The sequence below is a fragment of the Trichosurus vulpecula genome, chromosome 2 (genome assembly GCF_011100635.1).
Source record: "Trichosurus vulpecula isolate mTriVul1 chromosome 2, mTriVul1.pri, whole genome shotgun sequence".
Classification (NCBI taxonomy): Eukaryota; Metazoa; Chordata; class Mammalia; order Diprotodontia; family Phalangeridae; genus Trichosurus; species Trichosurus vulpecula.
In genome coordinates, this window is record NC_050574.1 from 366,664,458 (window position 1) to 366,687,159 (window position 22,702).

The 22,702-nt window shown below is 37.3% G+C and overlaps 1 protein-coding gene across 7 annotated transcripts in view; it reads right to left on the minus strand.

The window, feature by feature from the left end:
* The window catches only part of SYNJ1 (synaptojanin 1), a 120,852-nt gene that overhangs the window by 77,617 nt on the left and 20,533 nt on the right, over window positions 1–22,702 (minus strand). For all 7 annotated transcript variants that reach the window (XM_036743171.1, XM_036743172.1, XM_036743173.1 and 4 more), the window contains exons 3-6: window positions 8,876–8,962; window positions 7,700–7,967; window positions 6,155–6,380; window positions 4,975–5,058 (exon numbers count right to left, since the gene is read on the minus strand). In XM_036743171.1, coding sequence (XP_036599066.1) covers window positions 4,975–5,058; window positions 6,155–6,380; window positions 7,700–7,967; window positions 8,876–8,962 — 665 coding nt within the window. The remainder of the gene's footprint in view (window positions 1–4,974; window positions 5,059–6,154; window positions 6,381–7,699; window positions 7,968–8,875; window positions 8,963–22,702) is intronic.

The window sequence follows — 22,702 nt, forward strand, 5'->3', positions numbered from 1 at the left end:
GTCACACAGGGAGCAAATGTCAGAGGTAGTATAGGAACCAACGCCTAACCTGAATGCTAGGTTCTCTACATAGTCTTTTCTAATCATGTTAACAATGATCTTTGGACCTTGAAGAGCACTTAACTTTAGGCTTACAATTCTCTCCCATGTAAATATCTTTTGTTTGAATGAGTGAATGAAAAATCATTTAAATTTATCTTATATTAAGCGAAGGATTCAAACAGGAAAAGTGGGATGGTTCCCTGCTCTCAAGAAGTTCACAATCTAATTGTGAACATAAAGAAAGTTCAGCTACAGGGCTGTTTCAACAATCCGGCTAGCAGCTGTTGTGGGGGTGAAAGACCAACACAAGCCCAACAACAAGAATGCTACCAGCACGCTGCAAAAGCACAGGTTCTTTTGATCTGCTTCAGTAAGGAAAAGCAACATTAAGGGGTTGACAAGCTTACTTTAATTCGGCATACAAATATCATTCACTTAGCTCAGGGGAAAAAACCAGCACCCTGAACTTCAGAGCAAAATACAAACAAAGTATAAACATCGACGGACAGACCTTCTCTGATTCAAATTCCAATACATAGTTACCAGAGTTTAACAAAGTCCCAGCATCTGGGTTTACAAACTGGAGGGCTCTTAGCTACAGCTGCCCGGAGTCTCTGCGAGCCACCAAAAGTGAGAGCCCTGTGCAAATGGCTCTGTCTTCTCTTCTTATAGGACTTCAGACATCATCAAACGTCATCCGAATGACCAGAACTTAGGCTCCTATGATTGGCTCTTGAGTTAGCCCCTCCCCTTAGGACCCTGGGAAGTTCACATCCACATAGGTTAGGTTAACACCTAATAGGGGTTAGAGCCTGGGGCTTAGCAGTTAGTAAGACTCAATGAAATACACTGAATTACTCAAAGGAAATAAAAGCCAAACTCTTCAAGGGCACTTGGCTGAACTAAGTGCTAAGAGCCCATTTTGCTTACCAACACAAGGGCAGACAGAAAGGCCCTCAAGTCCTAAGGTAGAAGAGATGGCAAGGTCTGGGGGATTCTTAGATTTCATAGGTAGGTCAGATGACAGTGCTAGAGGACAACAGGACATAAAAGCAGAACAGATGGCAAAGCCTGAAGGATTTCAGGAGGTCCTGGCAGGAAAGATGGTAGTTCACCATTTTATGGGAAACAGTAAAATTGTTGACTCTCTGTTGGACATCTCTTCCAAATTTAAGACTTCTTGAGTTCACACAAAGAGTTGAAAAGAGTCATAAATAGAGAGGTTAAAAAGGGCATGAGGCATACTGATCTTGACTCCTGGTATCTGAGATAGGAACAAGGTATCCTTCACTTCAATCACTAGGGGGCCGGGGAGCTAATAATAGCAAAAAACAAGGCTCCAGGGAGTCAGGGACACTACCCAGGCCTCTTGCCAATATTATCCTCTTAGGGTTATTTTTTTATCCTAGAATGACTAGTCATTCATGCTTTCTTTTCTTCCATAAACTCCATGGATTTGTCTACTTTTTCATCTAATGTCTCTATAAAAATCTTTCAGAAAAATCGACTGCTTCTGAATAAGCAAAGCTTTTCCTTCACAGGATTACAGTGGAATAGAGATACACAGATCCTTTTGAGACTGAGGTATTTTTACCATTGGTGAAATAGGAGGCCATAGGGAATTTTTTTAAAAAATGGACTCCATCTTATGCTCCTTCTTATTCCTTAGACCCCAAGGAAGGACAATGTTACATAAAGTTGATAAATAGCAGGCTTTTTACATTCCATTTATGAAGAACTAAAGAGTCATCTACATTTCAAAAGAAATACTAGCAGTTCTGGATAGTCTAATAACACAAACAAGGTCAGGGTGAGGGAGTAAGAGAAGTTAACACACATGACGTGCTGACTAGTTGACGAGTGGTATAGTTGTCAGAGGAAAGGAGCAAGAGTAGATGATGAAGGAGTGAAATCAAAGAGGACTTTCTAACTAGATTTTTGGTTTGAAATCCAGTGTATTTTTCCCATTGACTCACACTGGACTGTAGATATGGAGCACTCATTATTTATTATTATATGGATATTTTTACATTTACATGGAATAGGATCGTCAAAACAGAACATACTTGAGCTGGGCATTAAGAGATAAGTAGAAATTGGATAGTCCAAGAGGAATATTTTTTCTCTGTCATTTCATATTGTTTTATAAGGTGATAATGCTAAGTTGTCTACCCTCTTCTGTAATATTCAATTCAACAAGCATTTATTAAAATTGTACAGATGAGCTTTTATTTTAAAATTAGTGGCTGTTGCCTCTATCCATATGGCAAGAAAAAATTACCCTTGTTTCAATGTCAGTTATTTAATTCTTTTCCCATTTTTTTTTCAGAATCAGCAACTTGTTCAAATGAGTCAAACTGTAGTTGCTTTATTTTGCTAAAAATAATAGCAGCTAACCTTCATATAGTGCTTATGATGTACCAGAAACTGTGCTAAACACTTTATAATTATCTCATTTGATCTTCACAACAACCCTGGGGGTGGGGGTGGGTAGGTGCTATTATTTTCCTCATTTTCCAAATGATGAAACTAAGGCAAAGAGAGGTTAAGTGACTTGCCCAGTGTCACACAGCTAGAAAGGATCTGAGGCTGGATTTGAGCTCAAGTCTTCCTGAGTAGACACTGCCCATAACTTTTTTCTTCTAATTTGGCATTTATTTTGATCTCTGCTCTAACAAGTCAGTGGTCTTACACAGATGGCCTATTTGAAAATGACTACCATATTAGCAATGAATCTTAGGATATAATTAATTTTAATGTCTTAGGATACAATAAATTTCATTTTCTGTGCTGTTCCCTATACCTTGCTCCTCCTAACTCTGTCTTTTTGATGAAAACATTCATCAAATATAAGTATGAAATGTCTTTATGTTCTACAGGCTTTTGGCTTCTAACTCCTAAGGCATATTTTGCTCCATTTTCTCTTATGCCAATCACTGCACTGAAGTTACTGAGTTACTTTTTAAAACTGATCTAATTCAGAGGATTTTATCAAGTTCCTGATAGGATTTCTCTACTTCTTTATCTTTTATAATAGAAACTAACTCAATTATCTTCATAGTAATCTTTTTCACAAATTCTCAGTATTATCAGAAGACCAAATGTCCTATGAAACAATATGGACAAAACTCATTTATTTCCTCTCCCAGAAGGAACTGAGGCCTCCTTCCATTTAAATCTAACTTCTTTTTTATCCTTATTATCTTTCCCACAGACACACACTTTTTGGCTACCCTATCAGGGATCGAAGCACCATCATTCTCTCAGTCACCCAGGCTCAAAAGCTAGATCTCATCCTCACTTAATCCCCTCTTCAACACCACCTCCACATAACCAATCAGTTGTCAAGCACTGTCAACTCTACCTTTGTATAGGCCTCCATTCTCTCCTCTGACATTGCTGCTACCCTGGTGCACACCTTCACTACTCATGTCTGGGTGACATAAGTAGGTCTTCCTGAGTCAAGCTTCTCCCCACTCCAGGTCATCTTCCACTCATCTGTCAAACTGATTTTCCTAAAGTAAAGGTCTTTCCAAGTCACTCCAGTGGTTCCATGATCCTCCAGGACCAAATATAAATTCTGCTGGCTTTTAAAGGCCTTTCATAACCTGGCTCATGCCTGCCTTTCCAATTTTCTGACATTTCACTCCGCACCGTGTATTCTGAAATCCAGCAACATTAGCCTCCTTGATGCTCGCTGCACAAGACGTTTCATCTCCCAACTCCAGGAATTTTCATTGGCTATCTATCACTCATGCCTGAAATTTTCTCTTCTCTTCCTGCCAGCTTCCCTGGCTTCCTTCAGGTGCTAGTGCTAGCTAAAATTCAACTTGTACAAGAAGCCTTTCCTGATCTCCCTTAATATGAGCACCTTCTAAGATAAAATGTCCAATTCTCTGTATGTGCATATACACATTATCTATATACCCATCTATATCTAGTTTGTAAATAGTTGTTTGCATATTGTCTCCTCTATTAGACTATGAGCTTTTTGAGAGCAAGAACTATTTCTTTTGCCTTTCTCAGAATCCACAACACTGAGCACACAGTGCCTGGCACAAATAAATGCTGGCTGATGTGACTTGGTTTCATTTAAAGCAAGATGTCAGTATTGAGAGGAGATTCAGTTGTTTTAATGGCTTGTCAACTCATAAGACAGGCTCTGACGTTTAGAGTAAGAACAGTTATGTTAATGGTAGGTGGGTCAGAGTAATCTAGTCTATGAGCCTCCAACAGAAGACATGTTTTTCTGTGAAAGGCGAACTGTTTGCTTGATCAATTCCTTTGCAAACTAGGTCAAAAGACTGCAAAATAAGCATATATTTAGCAAAATAAAGTCACTACATTCTGATGAATAAGGATCTCTTAAATAGAAATAAAAGTATATTATCAAGGACAGCTTAATACCATGATTCCAAAGATCATGTTATACAATCTGAACCTTGTAATATTCAAAGTGAGTATACTAGAGACCACAAAAACCATCACTGTGGCAAAATGCCACTTTGAGGACAACTATATGATTTTACTGGTTTACATTTCAAATTTGTACAGAGCCTTACAGTTTGCAAAGCACTTTCCTTATAATCATTCTCTGTAGTAATCAGTATGACGATTATCTCATTTATACAAATGGGAAAACTGAAGCTCAGAGAGGCTGAGTGACTTCTACGCAGTCACATTGCTAATAAGTTTTATTTATTGCTGAGCAAAAACCCTAACAGCATTACTTAAAAATATTTAGAAAAATTGGCACTATGCTTTGTTCCAACTTGAGGAAAATGTCTCATAGGAAATTAAATTACAGTAAAAAAATAACATTGAATGACCTGGGGGAGGGTGGTATTGGTGAGGAGAGCAGAGAAGAAAGAAGCTTTTGGATTTAAGGGAAATTTTCCTAAAGAAAAAAATTTCATAATGTCAAAAACATACTTGCAAACCAGGTTGCTCCCAAAACAATGGTACAGATCCACGAATTTGTATGAAGGAAGATACAGCATCATCTAAATATATAACCTGAGGAGGAAAAAACCAAAGTTTCATAGTCAAAGCATATTTGCATATTTAAAAGCATTCACATTTTTGCATGTTAGACAAATTTTATACTTCCTTTACCTCATAAAGCAATCAGTTCTATTAATTTATAATTCTTGAGCTTTTGGACAAAACTATTTTTATAATCAAGATACTCAGAAATATTCTATAATATGCTTAATGAGCTAAAATTTAATAACTTCACCAGTTTTAAATCAACATAGAATTTTACAAAAAAAACTTAAGGCTGTAAAAACAATAGAGATTAAAGATTCTTAAAACTAATAAAGCTGCATAATAAATACAGTATTTTGATTACTTCTCTAAGAGAAACAATATCTTAGTGAACTCCCCAATTTGGCATCATCCCCATAAATGATCTCTGGCTTTGGTTTTCTTTACTCCTACAATTTTATACTTTAAAAATATGCTTTTTATATCTTTGAAAAATGAATTTGCCAAATTCAATGCTTTTAATTTTTCCAATTTTTCCAACAGACATGCATCCTGTGACTAGCACCAGATACCATGCCACTGTATCACCTATAAAACCAAAATGATAGTTGATGAACTCCAAGTAGTTTTACACATATGTGTATACACATATGTACACAAACACATACACACACATGTAAGCCAGGATTGTATAAATATTTGGGGCTAAATTTCAGTTCAAGTATCTAACAATAGCATAGAATATCTGTGTCATTTTAAAAAAAACATTTCAAAGTGTGTCTGATTTACCCAAAAATCATTCCTTTAAAAAATTCACTAGCACTATATAATTCAGTATCCATTTGACAATACCTAAACTAAGGTAGTAGTTAGATAATTTGCTGGGTTATACACAACTTGCCATATAACTGGCGAGTTATAAGTTTTTGTTTGGGAAAAACTGTAGAGAAAACTTTTTACCCATACTACAATGACCAGTAAAGAAATAACAGACCATGGAATGACTTCGTTACAGTTACGAAAAATGTTTTTAGTCATACAGAAAATATATAATTAGGTTATTTTTTTAGGCCTTTCAGGAAAACTAAGTGAAACAAGAGATTTAAAAAAAAACAACTAATACCTGTTCTGTTTCTACAAAATTAGCAACATGACCATCATCATTTGTTCCCCGGACATTAAATCTGGTCCCAGCTCGTTCACAACTCAGACGTGAAATAAGGCAAGCTTTTGCCTGTTTGTAAGCAGCATATATTGTTCTAATTTCAACTCCTCCACATATAAGGCGTAGTAACCAGTCATCACAATTCACACCATAGTGCTTGAGATGTAAATGTAGTGATTGATTCCTAATGAAAAAAAAATTAGATTAGGTCATTGAAAACAAAATAGATGGCGAAGCTTCAATTCAACCCAAGTGTCCTTGGATGGACAGATTTTCATATGTTATTACTTAAAATATTAACGTAGACTAAATGAGTGACAGTATAATTGAGTCCATTCATCCAACATGCATGCATCATTAAGAGAATACACTGTCCTATTAGGGAACATGGGATGAGGATGCAAAAAAAGCTGGGTAAATGATGGGCATAAATTTGGCTACATTGTGATTTGCATTCCATGCTTTGGGAACTTGGGCAAATCCCCCGAATTCTTTTCTCATTTTAAAAATGAGATGACTACTTTCTCTACATTCCTTACATGATTGTTTTAAAAACCAAATAAGATAATGTATGTGAAATATGAAGTGCTATAGAAATGTAAAAGTTTGTTGAATACTACACATATTATTCTTTGTGTCATCCTCAGGAAGAAAATTTAGGCACCAAATGTACACTTCATAGGAAAAGTATTGGGAGAAGATGGTGAATAAGTATGTTTATCTGAATAACTGGAGCTTATAAAGAAATCCTGGGGAGTCTTTTGAGATATAAGGAATGTGTGTGTGTACATTACACACACATATATGTATGTATGTATACACACACACACACATATATATATGTATGGACACATGTAGGCATATGTGTGTGTGTGTGTGTGTGTGTATGGAGAGAGAGAGAGAGAGAGAGATGTGAAAAATATGTATTTCCACCTCTCTGTATCTCTGCTCTCTGTTTTGAATCCTCTGTCTCCAGGGTGATGTTGATTACAGATACAAGAGAATTAAAAGCCAAGATAAGAAAAATGATACATTTGTTTTGGCTACATAAAAGTAACTGTAATCATCTTCTTATTATGTCCAATTATCAAGGGCAGAGTAGTTACATGTGTCATGTCAATATAACTTGTTTCATTAAAATAAGAAATTCTATTCACATTCTCAAAGTCACTTTGTTCACATAACATGATATTCTACTATAAAAAAAAAATAAAACTGAGAATTCTGGTTCTAGAAGGTTTAAATTGCCAGAAATCTGACTTCTGGGTAACTGGAATATTATATATTATTATCAAGCCATGGTATTATTAATATCATAGAAATTCCACTGATGGCATTCCTAGTTTAGGTACTTTAAAATCATTTCTAAATTTAAAATATTCTATCTATATCAAAGACCAGATAATATAAATATCTAATTAAATTAAATTAATCTAATTAAATATCTAATATTAGCCAGAAAAATTATATAGTACATGAATATAATGGGAAACATGGACTCACCAGAAAAATCTATCATCAGTTGTGTGGTCTTGAACGCTACGATGGGCGTTAAGACTCAAATCTAAACTGGATCCAGTTGCAGACCATGCAAAATAAAAGTTTCCTGAATTCAAAATTTTGCGAACGTCTGAAATGCGATCTTCATCTGAAGAATCAATTCTTAAGGATATAAACTCTGTGGAGGTAACTCTAAAAACTTCAGATTCTTGAATTTTTCCAACAGACATGCATCCTGTGACTAGCACTAGATACTGTGCCATTGTATCACCTATAAAACCAAAGTGACAGTTGATGAACTCCAAGTAGTTTTCAAACACAATTTAAAATTTTCTTTCTGTAGTCTTATTTTTTCATTCATGTCTAAAGCTTTTCTTATCCACTGTGAAACATCAGGGAAATTCTGTCTCACTAAAACACTCACAAAAAGAGAAAAAAATTATGTTTAACACATTGCTTTGAAATATTCGAATATAAAGAGAATAATATCAATATTTATTAAATTATCTATGGCTCCCTTAAGAAGTTTTCTTCAGTCTCTAATTAAGGCATTAAAATAAGGGCCTGTACTAGATGTCCTGTCCGGGGGACACCAATAAAATTTCCCTGAAAGAACACTTTATCCAAGATACATAAGGGAAGGACTTTATCTAATCAGTGAACATGCACCCCAAATCTTCCAAGGAGAGTCAAACGAGATTTCTATATTGATATGCAGTTTCCGAGCTGGATCTGCCAGTTTTTCCTCAAAGAAAAAAAGGATGAAATTTTTATGCTGGAATGGAAAACTATTAATCACAATGCCTTATAAGTGTTCCAATATAGGAGTCATTCTTCCATCTTAATAATAGGTATACATATTGTTCACACAGCAGCCCTTTTAAGCCTGAAAGTTTTATCTTACGCTACACCAAGATCAAATGATTAGTCAGGTCATACCAATACTTAAAAAAGACTCCAAATAACATAGACATTATCATCTACATCAGATGATCAATATATCTAATGTTAGAAAGGGCCTTAGAAATCATCTAATCTAAACCCCTCATCTAAACATAACTAACTTAAGAAATAATGCAACTAGAATAGATCTTACTTCATACTGACTTTCTTTGTCAGAATCTGTAAAATAAGGATAGGAAAAAAATAATTTTGCAAAGTTCTGCTTAGTAAACTTACCAAGGTTCAGTCGTAATACACCTAAGAGTCCATATGCATCCATTACTCTGGAATACATGCCTCTGATTGCCTCTTTTTCTGCAGATGCTACAAAAAATGTTTCAAGATGTTAGGAAAAATAACGTGAACTTTAAACAATAGCTCTCTACTGGATCTAAAGTTTAAAGGGCTGCCTTTTGAAATGAAGCAGTTCTTGAGACTGCAAATACACAAATACATTGTTCCTATATGTACACTGCAAAACACAGGTGGAGGATTACAACTGCGATAACTGGATCTACAACAAATTTACGACTGTAATTTCAACTAGGCCCTCACTGTTGCATAGAAACTAATTATGAAGAGAAGAGTTTCTCTGATTAACACTCTACCCCACTACCCCGTGTGGCTATTTGAACTCTGCCCAAGTTACTTCTTACAATCCCCTTTTCCTCTCCATTCCTTATTGAAGATGTCAAATACTTCACTGAAAAAAACTGAAGACATCCATCAAAAGCTTCCTTTTCTCACCAATTCTACACTCTAAATCATCTGGATATCAGAGTGGTATGTGGAAGGAACAATGGGTCTGGAGAAAGAGGAAACAGGTTCAAATTCCTCCTCTGACATCAGCTTTCCTAAGCCTCAGTTTCCTCATCTGTAAAATAAGGGGTTTGACTAGCTGACTTCTAAGGTTAACTATCCTCCACTCTCTCCTCTTTGGCTTCATTCCTAGGGGGGAAAGCGGCATTTCTCTTTGTAAATGCAGCTCTTCTACGTAAGCCCTTAGTCCCCACCCCTCCAGCCAATCCTTCTCCCTAATTTTTTTTCAATCACCAAAACTCTGCATACACCATCTCATCCCTACCCCCAACTGAGAAGTAAAAACGTTCACAAAACCCATCACAAACAGGTATAGCCTACCAAAACACATTTCTACATTGCTGTTGTTCGGTCATGTTTGATTCTTCATGACCCCATTTGGGGTTTTCTAGGCAAAGATACTGGAGTAGTTTGCAATTTCACAGATGAGGAAACTGAAGCAAAGAGGGTTAAGTGACTTAACCAAGGTCACACAGATAGTGTCTAAGGTCAGATTTCAATTCAAGAAAATGAGACTTCTTGACTCCAGGCCTGGTCCTCTATACACTGTTCCATTTACCTGTTCAAAAATTTTGTCTCATTCTGTACTCTTAGGCCCTTTCCCTCTCTCATCCTCTAGAATAGCAGTTGGTGATTACAATGATAAAAGTTCCTAATTCTTTAAAAGTTGTTTGCCATTACCATCTTCTTGTCGTCGTATAAACCTTTTCTCCTATTCTCCTATTTTCTCCTATTCTCTCTATTCATTTCTTTCTGTATCAGTTTATACAGGTCTTCCCAAGTTTCGTGGACACTATCTTCACCATTTCTTACAGTACAATAGTATCCTAAAACATTTATATACCATAATTTGCTTATTCATTCCCCAATTTATGGGCAGCACCTTAAAATTCCCATTCTTTGCCACCTCACAAAGAACTATAAATATTTCTGTACATCCTTAGGAGTTTGTTTTGCTTAGGACTAATCCCTCCTTTAATCTATCCTTCCACCTCTTCCTTTTCCCTCCTACTTCCCTGTTTAGTGAAGTGTATTGCTATACCCAACTATTTTTGTGGAAATATCCTTCCCTTTAACCAGTTCAAATGAGAGCGATGTTGAAGTGTCAGTGGCTTCCCCCACCTCCTCCAACTTGTCATATAGATTCTACTTCTACACTTCAATTGTATTTTTCCTTTCTCTTTCCTGACACCGCATTTCTCTTTCCATTTTTCTATTAAGATCATCAAGACGTAATAAAACCACTCCCAGGCCTTGTTTAATTAAACTTCCTCTCTGACCTCTGATAATGACTTGATTCGGTGGGGACACATATATGTCCTTATATTAGAATATACGTAGCTTATCCTTTTTTAGTCCCTTATTATTGTTCACTCATATATCTTATTATGCTTCTCTTAATTCATGTTTGAATTTAAAAATTTCAATGCAGGAGGTCAATGGAGCTAGGATTAAAACCAAGAATCACCTACCCAGCAAAACTGAGTATCATGCTCCAAGGCAAAATATGGATTTTCAATAAAATAGAGGACTTTCAAGCTTTCTCAGTGAAAAGACCAGAGCTGAATAGAAAATCTGACTTTCAAACACAAGAATTAAGAGAAGCATGAAAAGGTAATCAAGAAAAAGAACAAGAAAAAGAAAATGCAAGGGACTTACTAAAGTTGAACTGTTTTGTTTACATTCCTACATGGAAAGATGATGAGTATGATTCATGAGAACTCAGTATTAGGGTAGCTGAAGGGAATATGCATATATATATATATATATATATATGTTTATGTATATATATATATATATGTGTGTGTGTGTGTGAATGTGTATGTATGTATATATGTATGGGTACATATATATATATATACACACACACATATATATATATACACACACACACACATATATATATACACACACACACACACACACATACATACAGAGAGAGAGAGAGAGAGAGAGAGGACACAGGGTGAGTTGAAGATGAAGGGAAGATACCTAAAAGAAATAAAATCAAATTAAGAGATGAGAGAGGAATATACTGAGAGAGGGAGATAGGGAGAGATAGAATGGGGTGGATTATCTCGCATAAAGGTGGCAAGAGGAAGCAGTTCTGGGGGAGGAGGGGAGAGGGCAGGTGAGGTACGAATGAGTGAATCTTACTCTCATCAGATTTGGCCTGAGGAGGGAATACCATACATACTCAATTGGGTATCTTACCACACAGGAAAGAAGAGGAAAGAAGATAAAAATAAAAAGGGGGGGGATGATGGAGGGGAGGGCAGATGGGGGTGGAGGTAATCAAAAACAAACACTTTGGAAAGGGGACAGGGTCAAGGGAGAAAATTCAATAAAGGGGGATGGGTTGGGAAGGAGCAAAATACAGTGAGTCTTTCACAACATGAGTATTGTGGAAGGGTTATACACAATGATACACATGTGACCTGTGTTGAATTGCTTGACTTCTTTGGGAGGGTGGGTGGGAAGGGAGGAAGGGGGAAAATTTGGAACTCAAAGTTTTAAAAACAGACATTCAAAAACAAAAAATAAAAGTTTCTGCATGCAGCTAGAAAATAAGATACACAGGCAATGGGGCGTAGAAGTTTATCTTGCCCTACAAGAAAGGAAGGGAAAAGGGGATGGGAGGGGAGTGGGGTGACAGAAGGGAGGGCTGACTGGGGAACAGGGCAACCAGAATATACGCCATCTTGGAGTGGGGGGGAGAGGGTAGAAATGGGGAGAAAATTTGTAATTCAAACTCTTGTGAAAACAAATGCTGAAAACTCAATACGTTAAATAAAAAAATCCTCAAGTTCAAAAAAAAATAATTTTCGATGCAGCTCTGGACTCTTCATCAAGAAAACTTGGAAGTCCTTTCATTAAAGGTCTTTTTTTTCTTTTCCAAATCAATTAATAAATATTTATTAAGTGCCTATTACATGCCAGACACTGTAGCATTATGCCAAATTTTGCTCAGTAAGTCATTCTTGATTGTAAACTTATATCCTTTGCCTTCCAAAATACTGTATTCCAAGTTTTCCTCTTCTTTCTAGTGGTGGCTATAAGTCATGTGTGATCCTGACTGTGGCTCCTTGGTACTTGAATTCTCTCTTTCTGGGAACTTGATGTTTTTTCTTTAACCTGGAAATTCTAGAAATTGGCTATGATGCTCTAGGGAGTTGTTGCTTGGGCAAGGTTTTGTACCTCTTGTGCTAAGCTGTTAATTCCCTTTCCAATTCTAAAGCATAGCTCTCGTTTTTCCTTTTCTCATTTCTTTTCCATTTTTTTTTCTTCAAGGGCTCTCATTTCATTTATAAAGACATTTTAAATTCTTAAAAAAAAAATACTCTGGCTTTTATCTCTCCCAGGAATTCTAGTTGAGTTTGTGCTCAAGTTTTGTTTTTCTCTGAGGCTTTTATTATAGATATTTCGGAGTCCTCTTCTATGTTTGTGTCTTGACCTTTCTAGCTACCATAATAGCTCTTTACAGTAAATTCTTTTTTTTTTTATTTGATCATTCTTCCAGCCTACTTCCTGACTTGATATTAGGGCTGAGATTTGTGGCACTTTGAGAGGGAAAGTCTGAGCTGGTCCTGCTGTTGTCTTCTTATGGGTATGGAAGGCTGTGTTATTCTAGGATCTCAGGGACAGGCTGGGAACCTGCAAGCTTTCAATGCTTGCCACATGGTCTGATTTGCGGCAAAATTTGACTGTTGTCCTGTGGTGTGAGTTCTGCAAGTTCCTGTCCTGGATTTCAATCTGAGCAAAAGTATATTGTACTAGACTTAGCCCTTATCAGTCAGCTGGAAAGCTCAGTGTGACCACAGTGACAAAGCAGTAGTCTCCCCATGGTCTTGGATTCCTGCCCTGGTGATTGCTCTGCAGGCTGGCTAGCTGCTGGACATGAGACCGCACTTGGCTCACATTGTTGCTGCTTACTTCTGAACATGCTCCTTTCTTGATACAGGACCCAGGTTCTCCATACTAAGGAATGTCACCCCTTGTGCAGATCTCCTTCCACAGTCCATCCTGAATTTGTGACTGGAAACTGGGTAGAGGACAACAAAGCTGACAGTTGGTACATGTCCCCTTCATGGTGCCCCAGTATGGGTCTGGGACTTCCTCTTACCCTGGTGCATAGCTCCTCCTTTGGGTGCTGGAATGTTCCACACCTGGCTTGTACCTGGTCTGATCCTGTCCCCGGGGTCTGTACACAATTCTGTCTCTCCACAGTGACCTGGGCTGGACACATGAATGAGTATAACTTTTTCTGGGTTTCCTCATCAGGTTTTGGTCCGGTGCATATTCTAGGTTTGTTTGAAGGAGTTTTATGAAGGAAAAGAGTGACTATACTGCTCCTTGTACTCTGACATCTTGGTTCTACCTCATTTCTATTTTCAATCTCTTCTTATCTACTGGCTCCTTCCCTAGTGCTTACAAACATACCTCAGAACTCCCCCATCCTTAAAAAGAAAAACTTCATATGATCCTACCATCCTTTATCTCATCTGCCTTTCAGAGTTAAAATTCTAGAAAAAGCTCTCTACACTCCATTTTTTCATCTCATATTCCTCAACATGTCCCAATCTAGCTTCCAACCTCAATTGAAACTGCTCCTTTTAAGTTTACCAATAATCTATTAATGGTCAAATCCAGTGACCTTTCCCCTCAGGTCATTTTCCAATGACCAAATCTTCTTGACCTTTACAGTATTTGACACTGTTAACCACTCTCCCTCCATCTTGGATTTTCATGATACTGCTCTCTCCCAATTCTCCTTTTATCTGCTGGGGTATTCTAGCTTTGCCTCCTTTGCAGAATCATCATCCTCATCTCATCTCCTATGTTTACATTTTTTTTGCAACAGCTTCTATTGGTTGAACTATCACTTTTATGCAGATTCTTTCCAAACTATATATATATAGTCTCAGTCTCTCTTCTAAACTTCAATCCTACATCATGAACTGTATATCCAGTGAGGATCTCAACCTCAGCATGTCGAAGATAGAAATGATTACAGTGATAAGAGAATTTCTGGCTCAACTTTATTACCATCATTTACTTAACATGAGCAGAACATGTAACTAGCTAGAGTCTGCAAAATCAAAGTGAATCATAAACTACATAGCCCCAGCATTAACTAGTTAGTTCCTGTTCTGTCTCCTAGTTTACAGCTTAACATAATCATCTATAGCTCTGTTCTTTACAGGCTAGTTTCCTGTTTTGCCTGATATAGATCTTTCCCTTCTTCCATCTGTATGTCACCATCTTCCCTTATTCATTCTTTGAAATGTCATTATTCCCATCCCGCTTACATAACAAAAATCTATATAAGGTTGCTGAAACTTTTGTTCAGGGCTCACTAATTTTTATTTCAGTGATGCCTATGCTCAGATCATAACAAACTGAGTTTTTTAATATCTCTACATCATTGATTGTTACAACTGCCAGCAGTACCTATCAATGGATTCTCAGACAATTTTTGTCACAATTATCTTTTCCCTAAAACCCTCCCCTCTTCCTGACTTCCTTTTTTTTTAAATAAGGGTGCCCTGCCCCCCCCCAGGTTTGCCACCTCCAGGTCACCCTTAAACCTCTCTTCCTCACCTCTCAAATCCAATCTCTTGCAAAATCTTATCGAATCTACCTCCATAATGTACCAGAATCTATCTTCTTCTCTCTATTTACACTACAACCACCCTAGTTCAGGCTCTCAACATGTTTCATGTGGATTATTTTGGTAACTTCCTAACTGGACTCCCTGATTCTAGACTCTTCTCTCTACATAGACTCTTTCTCTACATAATGTACAATTGTTTATTTTAAGTGGCATGGCTGGCCATGTCACTCTTTTGCTCAAGAATCATCAGTAGTTCCCTTTTGTCTCTAGGATAAAGTATCGACTACCCTGTTTGGCTTTTAAACCCCTCCATAATCTCTAGCTCTGGCCTGCCTTTCAGACTAACTGCTTATTACTCTTCTCTACATAGTCTATATTCCAGCCAAGCTAGTCTGCTATGCTCCAGACACAACATTCTTTCTCTCATTTCTATGCCTTTGCATAGTCCATCCCTATCATGCCTCACATCAACCTTACATAATTTTTAGCTTCCCTCCAAGATCAAAGATCAACTTATATGCTGTCTCCTATAGGAAGCTTATTCTTACCACAACCTCCCACCTCCCACCACCCCACTCTCACTACCTTCCCTCTGGAAATTACACTGAACATATTTTGTATTTCAAGTATGTGTTGTTTCTCCCAAATAGAACGTAAGCTTCCTGAGCAAAGGAAATTATTCTTTTGCCTTTTGTATTCCCAGTGCCTAACTCAGAGCCTGACACACAGTGGGTACTTGATCCATGCTTACTAAATTTTGCTGAAAAACATCTGACTCCAGGTCACTGCTAGAGGTTAACCTCTAGCTTGGTGCCTGCATTGATTTTATCTGATTGTGGGGCGATTTGGGCCTTCCTGTCCAGATAATCATTTTACCCTTTGCAGTTTTCTATGGCTATGCAATGGAAGTTTATTAAGGCTAAACTATCAGTGCCTAGTGCTAAGAGATGATTGATGAGGAACCAGCCGAAGTTATTAGCAGTCATGTGATATTCCACATGGACAATGTTCAGAAGGAACAGCCTGGAGGGTATGGTGAATCAGCTTTTTGTTTTAACTTAAATATTGGTACTCCAAATGACCCAGAGTTGACATGCTATGAGAAGAAATGAAGCATATTTATGTTATTTGAGAAAATTCAAAACCTGAAGATTTTAAGCTAAATAGAAGGATAGTTCATAAATTCTCCTCAGAAAGACACACAAAACAGAAAGTTTCTTCATGTTCCTAAAGGTGACAAGAGGCTGACTAGTAAAATTTTTAAAAGCTATTAGCCTTCCTATCATTTAAAGCTCTCTACAAGCTGGCTTTATCCTCCCTTTCCGGGCTCATCTCACTTGATTCCTTTAAATATCTATAGTCTGGTCAAACTGAACTTTCCTTTGAATTCATTCTGTCTTCTCTCTATTTCTTCGATTCTTTATTTTTCCTTTTCTTTATCTTAGATCTGTCCAAAATTAAGAAGGGAATATTAAAATCTCCTGCCACTATGTAGAATTTTCTATACCTTTTTGTAATTCACTTAGTTTCTAGATGCTAAACATGTGGACTATAAATTTAATACTGATATTGATTTGCTGTCTATAGTTCCTTTCAGCATAATGTAGTTTCCGTCTATTCCTCAGTTTTCTGGCTAACCAGTGCTTCAGAAGTGAGCTGCCACACTGCCATCCCAGGCAGAGTAAGAATCCTACTGTTCCCAGAAAAGGATGGCTGAGTTGAGTATTATTTTGTGTCTATGGAGTCAGGTTGTAAGAACCTGCCAGATTGAGGTGGCTGGTGGGGGAGGGGAGTCCTGACTGAGCAGGTTAAGGATTAAGGATTAGCCTTTTCTGCTGTTAGTTCATTGAGTTGTGACCTCCTTAAGGTTCCTGGTATCTTAGACAACGGAGAGAGCTAAAATTGCTTTCTCTTGTGCATAATTTCTGTTTTGGAGATGTCTAGTCCTTCATCTTGTTAATTACATGACCCAGAAGCGTATTCAGGAATCTGGTGTCTGTCTACTTCTAACTAAACTATTCCTCTCCTGGAGTGAACTCCCCTTCATTTCTATCTACTGAAACCCTTCCCTCCCATTAAGGACCAGATCAGGTACTACCTCCTCCATGAATTCAATTCCAATATTCATTAAGCACCTATTAGTATTATGTGATATACTGTACAGCCTTTCCTGATTCCCAGTCCAAGTTAAAAGTGATTTCTCTCTCCAAGAACTATTATACCTATGTACTTGTTGTATGCTAACAAATTATATTTACTTGAAAACATGTCAGCCTGCTTTATAGTAAGATCCATAAGACTGTCTGGTTTAAATTTTGTATCACTAGTACTTGAAAGTGCACTGTACATAGAAACATACAATTTCAGAGCTAAAGAGGACCTTTAAAGAAGATCTAGTTTCCTCATAAGGGGGTTGGACTAAATGACCTTTAGGGTTCTTCCAGCTCTAAATCCATACTCTTAAGATATCTAGTCTGACTCCTCAATTTTATAACCGAAAAAAATTGAACAAGAGAAGTGAAGCTATGTAGCCAAGGTCACACAGCTAGTCATGACAGAACCCAAAGGTCCTAAGTCCAAATCTAGAGCTTTTTCCACTAGGAACTTAATTCTTACATTAAACTAGATGCATTTAGTAAATCTCTGAACTGAAGCTTATTTAAAATATTTCTATTAAAGTATCTAACAACTATTAATTGAGTCTCCCAACTTCTCCCACCTACCAGGTCTTTTTAGCCAAGGAAAGAATATTTATTTCAGTAATGTCTACAGAGAGGTTTATCTACAACTTTTTGATTTTTAAAAAACTAAAAACTTGATAAAAATAGAAGGTGCAGAAGTAAAGTTGGAATAGAGACTGCAAAGGGAACAAAGGGTGAAATACAGTAGGTTTATTTTTTTTAATCATATGAGTTGAGCACCCCCTTCTGCTGGGGTAGTCTTTCTAGCATTCTTTATAGCTTAAGTGGGCAATTTGGAACTATCTCCCTTTACTTATAATCATTACACTCAAGAAAACTAGAAAAAAAAAACCAACAACAACAACAACAAACAGATTTGCATGTAAATATCTAGAAATTAAGATAAATAAATGTAATCCTCAAATTATCACAATTTTATAACACCTTTTAATGTATAAGTATTACTTCAGCAAAAATTGATTTAGGTACCTAGCAAGTAAAATCAATCTTGTCACATCAGCATCCCCAGTCAGTTTAAACGAAGAGTTCAGAGGTGGGCAACCAGAACGGCGAAGGGAGTTAAGTGTACGTCATGCAGGGATTAATTAGCTGAAGGAAGTTCATGCAATTTTAGCCTGGAGAAGAGAAGACTCAGAAGGAACATAATGGCTGTCTTCAAGTTCTGTCACATGGAAGAAGGATTAGCCTTCTCCAGTTTGGCTCCTGAGGGGCAGAATCCGAAGCAATGAGTAGAAGAGGCAGACAGGGTTGACATCAGGAAAAAAAAAAAAAAAACTTCCCGCCCGTTAAAACTATCCAGAAGTGTAATGCACAGCCTTGAGAGGGAATAGATAATCTCTAGTTGGGGGGGCTTTGAGCAAAGGAGGACAACTAGATGACTACTTATCAAATATGTTATAGCATGGATTCCTTTCATTCATTCCTTCCTTGGACTGAATGGCCAGTTTAATCCCCTACAATCCTCACATTCTATGATTCTGTGAGCTAAGCTTAGAAGAACAAAATAAAGCAAAGAATCTTAGAGTTGAAAAATCTTGGAGATCATATTTAGCACTATTTCCTATATTAAAGATGAAAATCATGAGGCCCAGAGAGGTGAAATAAACTTACTTGCCTAAGGTTACATAATAACCTAGTTGAAGAGCTGGAACTAGAACCCAAAGACTTTTTCTTTTCCCCTCTGAGAGCCTGAGTTCTAAACAAAGACAAGAAAAATAATTTTTCCTTATAAAACAAAGCAAAAACAAATACCAAAGATATGAAAATGTTTGTTAAAACCTCACATCCCAAGCCTAAGAAGCAACATGAGGTAGAGGACAGACCTTAGAAGAAAAAAGGCCTGCATATGAGTCCTTTATTATCTCATTATGGATCTTTAAGTCAAACACTTTTTAATCCTTTTAAAAAGCTATTTATATTTTTAAGCTTGTAGTACTCTATCTGTAGTAATATGTACTCCATAAATGTACTACCTGCTGTGAAAAGTAGCAATTTCTTGGTTTCCCTTCATTCTAACAGTCCAGAATTTGTTCAATAGGACTTTTCAACTATAGACATAAAATATCCGTCATTATTTTTTATTAATTTCCTGGACTCACTTTTGCCTTTCTAAATTTGAAGTCTAATTTTTTTTTTAGGTTATTCCTGTACATTTTATCCATGGTACCTGATACCAAACTACTTCACAGCAGGAACTGCGTGAATTTTCATCTTTGTATGTGCTACATCCAGCATAGTGCCTTCGTTGAAACACAACTTTTGTAGAATCTGTTGACTACAGAAGTTTTATCTCAAGACCACAGAACAAATGTAGAGGTGGAAGTGACTCTAGATGCTATCTAGACCACACCCTTCCCTTTTTTTGACAGATGAAGATACTAAAAGGTTAAGTGATCTACTGAAGTTTACTACAGATAGTAAATAACAAAGCAGACCTAAGACTCAAACCCAGGTTGACTGATATAAAATTCCATGTTCATTCTGCACTGGTTCTCTTCCTCCTTATCTAAGTATTCCTCTGAAGTATCCTTTGTTGGTTCTTCATCCATATTTAACACTCTATGTCTCTGTGTACCAAGAGGATCTATGCTCTTTCACCTCCTTTTGCATAACAAGGGCAGAATTTAGCCCATAGGATCTGCCCTTCCATACTTAGCAACAACACTATCTTCCAATGTCTCATTCTTCCACAAGAAATTTAGTGGGCCCGTAGTTCAAATTTTAGGGTTGAATTTGGAAAAAAAAAAGTTATAAACTGAGACTCTGTAACATTCAGGGAAATCTTTTAACTTCCCAGCTAGAACTGCAGGATCCAAGCACATAGTCTGTAAAAACAAAACCCCTCAAGGACATCCCTCTGTGCACATTAATCTCAAGTAAGGATATGCCCAAAGACAATGAGATTGAACTAATTCATAAAAAGAAAATCAGCATTATGAAATAGCATCAGTATTGGTAAGTAACAAAATAATGTATATTTTTTTCAGTTCTTCTTCAACAGATGGAATGAGGACTGAGGGAAAGATAAAGAAGATGCCCCTTAGCTACTGTACTTTGCAGCCATGAGGGGGTGGGGGGCCATATATTATCAACTGTGTTGCTACACTCTTAATACTGGGTATAACAGGAAAGGCCCAGTTGTTTGCCACTCTATTAGTCTCTGCCCTGTCTTTCAGTCTCTCTGCTACTCCTTCCTCTCTGTGTGCCCTAAACTTACTGCCTGACTCCAGGAAGGCATTGGACAGCTCCCACCCCAAGGAGCTATCTTAATTGTTCCAGGGAAGCTTATTGTAGGGACTACGAAAGTCATGTTCACTAACTAAAGGCTTTTTTCAAGACCCTCTTTCCTTTTCCTTCTGTATCTTGCCTGGCCTCCTCACTGGCTCCCAACTCAAACTTAAAATGTCCAAAACAGAACTCATTATCTTCATTATCTTATGTTTCCAGCGCTTAGCACAATGCCTGGCACAAAGTTAATTCTGCTCTTGTACAAAACCAAAGTGATCGTAAAGTACTCAGTATATTTGTGCTTATCACATCTTAAGAAAAACAAATGTAGCTATGATAGATCTAGGGAAGGCCAACTAAAATGATCAAGGCCATGAAAGTGACAGAATGGCAGTCAGTCTAGGACTCCTTGTTAACAACATGAGCTCCTGGCAGACTACTGCAAACAAAATAGATCAATGATCTGCCTGAAGTCCATGTTATTAAACTGTAGACTTCAAAGGAACAGTAATCAATCAACCACCTTTTAAGGAAAAGTCAACAAGGAGTCCTAGACACTTTTTCTGGGTCCTAACCTTAAAAGATGTATATAACTCTGAGTTCTACATCTTCTAGGTACATTTATATTAATTGTCCCTAATTATATTTATTTTAAATTAACCATAAAGTGTTAACTTTCAGAAGCCAAGATGGCAGAGTAAGCAGAAAATCGCTGTAACTCTCCCATATTTACCTCCAAACAACCATAAAAATATCACCCCAAAACAAATCCTGGAACAGCAGAATCAGCAAACAGAAGGTGTGAAACAAGCTTTTAGCTCAAGAAACTTGGAAAATCAGCAAGAAGGGATTGTCTCAATCAAGTAAAAGGGGAGTGCAGTCTGGGACAAAAGGAACCCCAATATGGTAGAGCAGGCAAACACCAAAACCAGGACCCCCAGTGTCCTCATTTGCTGTAGCACAGCCAGGGGAACTAGCAGACTCTAGCTCCAAGAACCACCACATGCTTCAGTGGTAGCCTCAGGGAACACAGAAACACCCCACTGGCCTCAGCACACACCAGACATCACCACTAGAACCCTAGCTCAGGACCAGGTAAGTTGCCAGACCCCTACAGCCTCTAGCAGCGTCAACCACCCCCTACTCTACCCCCTCTACTCAGCTTCAGACATGAGGATCCCCCATGAGCATAAGGCAACATCAGTACAGCACCAGGTAAATAGCCAGGTCCTGTGGCCACTGGCAGAAGAGAGGGCAGACTGGAGGAGGTGGCAGACAAAAGCAAAAGGGTGAAAGGAAAGAGAGGACAAACTGGAAGAAAAATAGGATAGAGGGAAATACACAGTTGGTAATCATAACTGTGAATGTGGATGGGATGAAATCTCCCATTAAACGGAATCAGAGATTAGAATGGATTAAAAACCAGAATCCTATAATATGTTGTTTACAAGAAACACACTTGAAGCAAAGAGACACATACAGAGTAAAGGTAAGGAGGCTGGAGCAGAATCTATTATGCTTCAGCTGAAGTAAAAAAAAAAAAATCAAGAGTAGTAATCCTGACCTCAGACAAAGCAAAAGCAAAAATAGACCTAATTAAAAGAGATAAGGAAGGAAACTACATCTTGCTAAAAGGCACAATAGCCAATGAAGTAATGTCAATACTAAACCTATATGCACCAAGTGGTATAGCATCTAAATTCTTAAAGAAGTTAAGTGAGTTACAGGTTCATAACCAAACAAGAGATAGAGAGCGTGATGAAATATAAGATAGATAATTTTATATTAAATTAAAAAAGCTTTTGCACAAACAAAACCAATGCAACCAAGATTAGAAGGAAAGCACAAATCTGGGAAACAATCTTTACAGTGTCTCTGATAAAGGCTTCATTTCTAAAATATATAGAGAACTGAGTCAAATTTACAAGAATACAAGCCATTCTTCAATTGATAAATTGTCAAAGGATATGCACAGGCAGTTTTCAGATGAAAAACTCAAAGCTATCTATAGGTACATAAAGTAGTGCTCTAAATCATTTTTGACTAGAGAAATGAAAATAAAAACTCTGAGGTACCACCTCACACCTATCAGATTGTCTAATATGACCAAAAACAAAAGGGGAAAATGATAAATGTTGAAGAGGACATGGGAAAATTGGGACACGAATGCAGTGTTGGTGGAGTGGTGAACTGATCCAATAT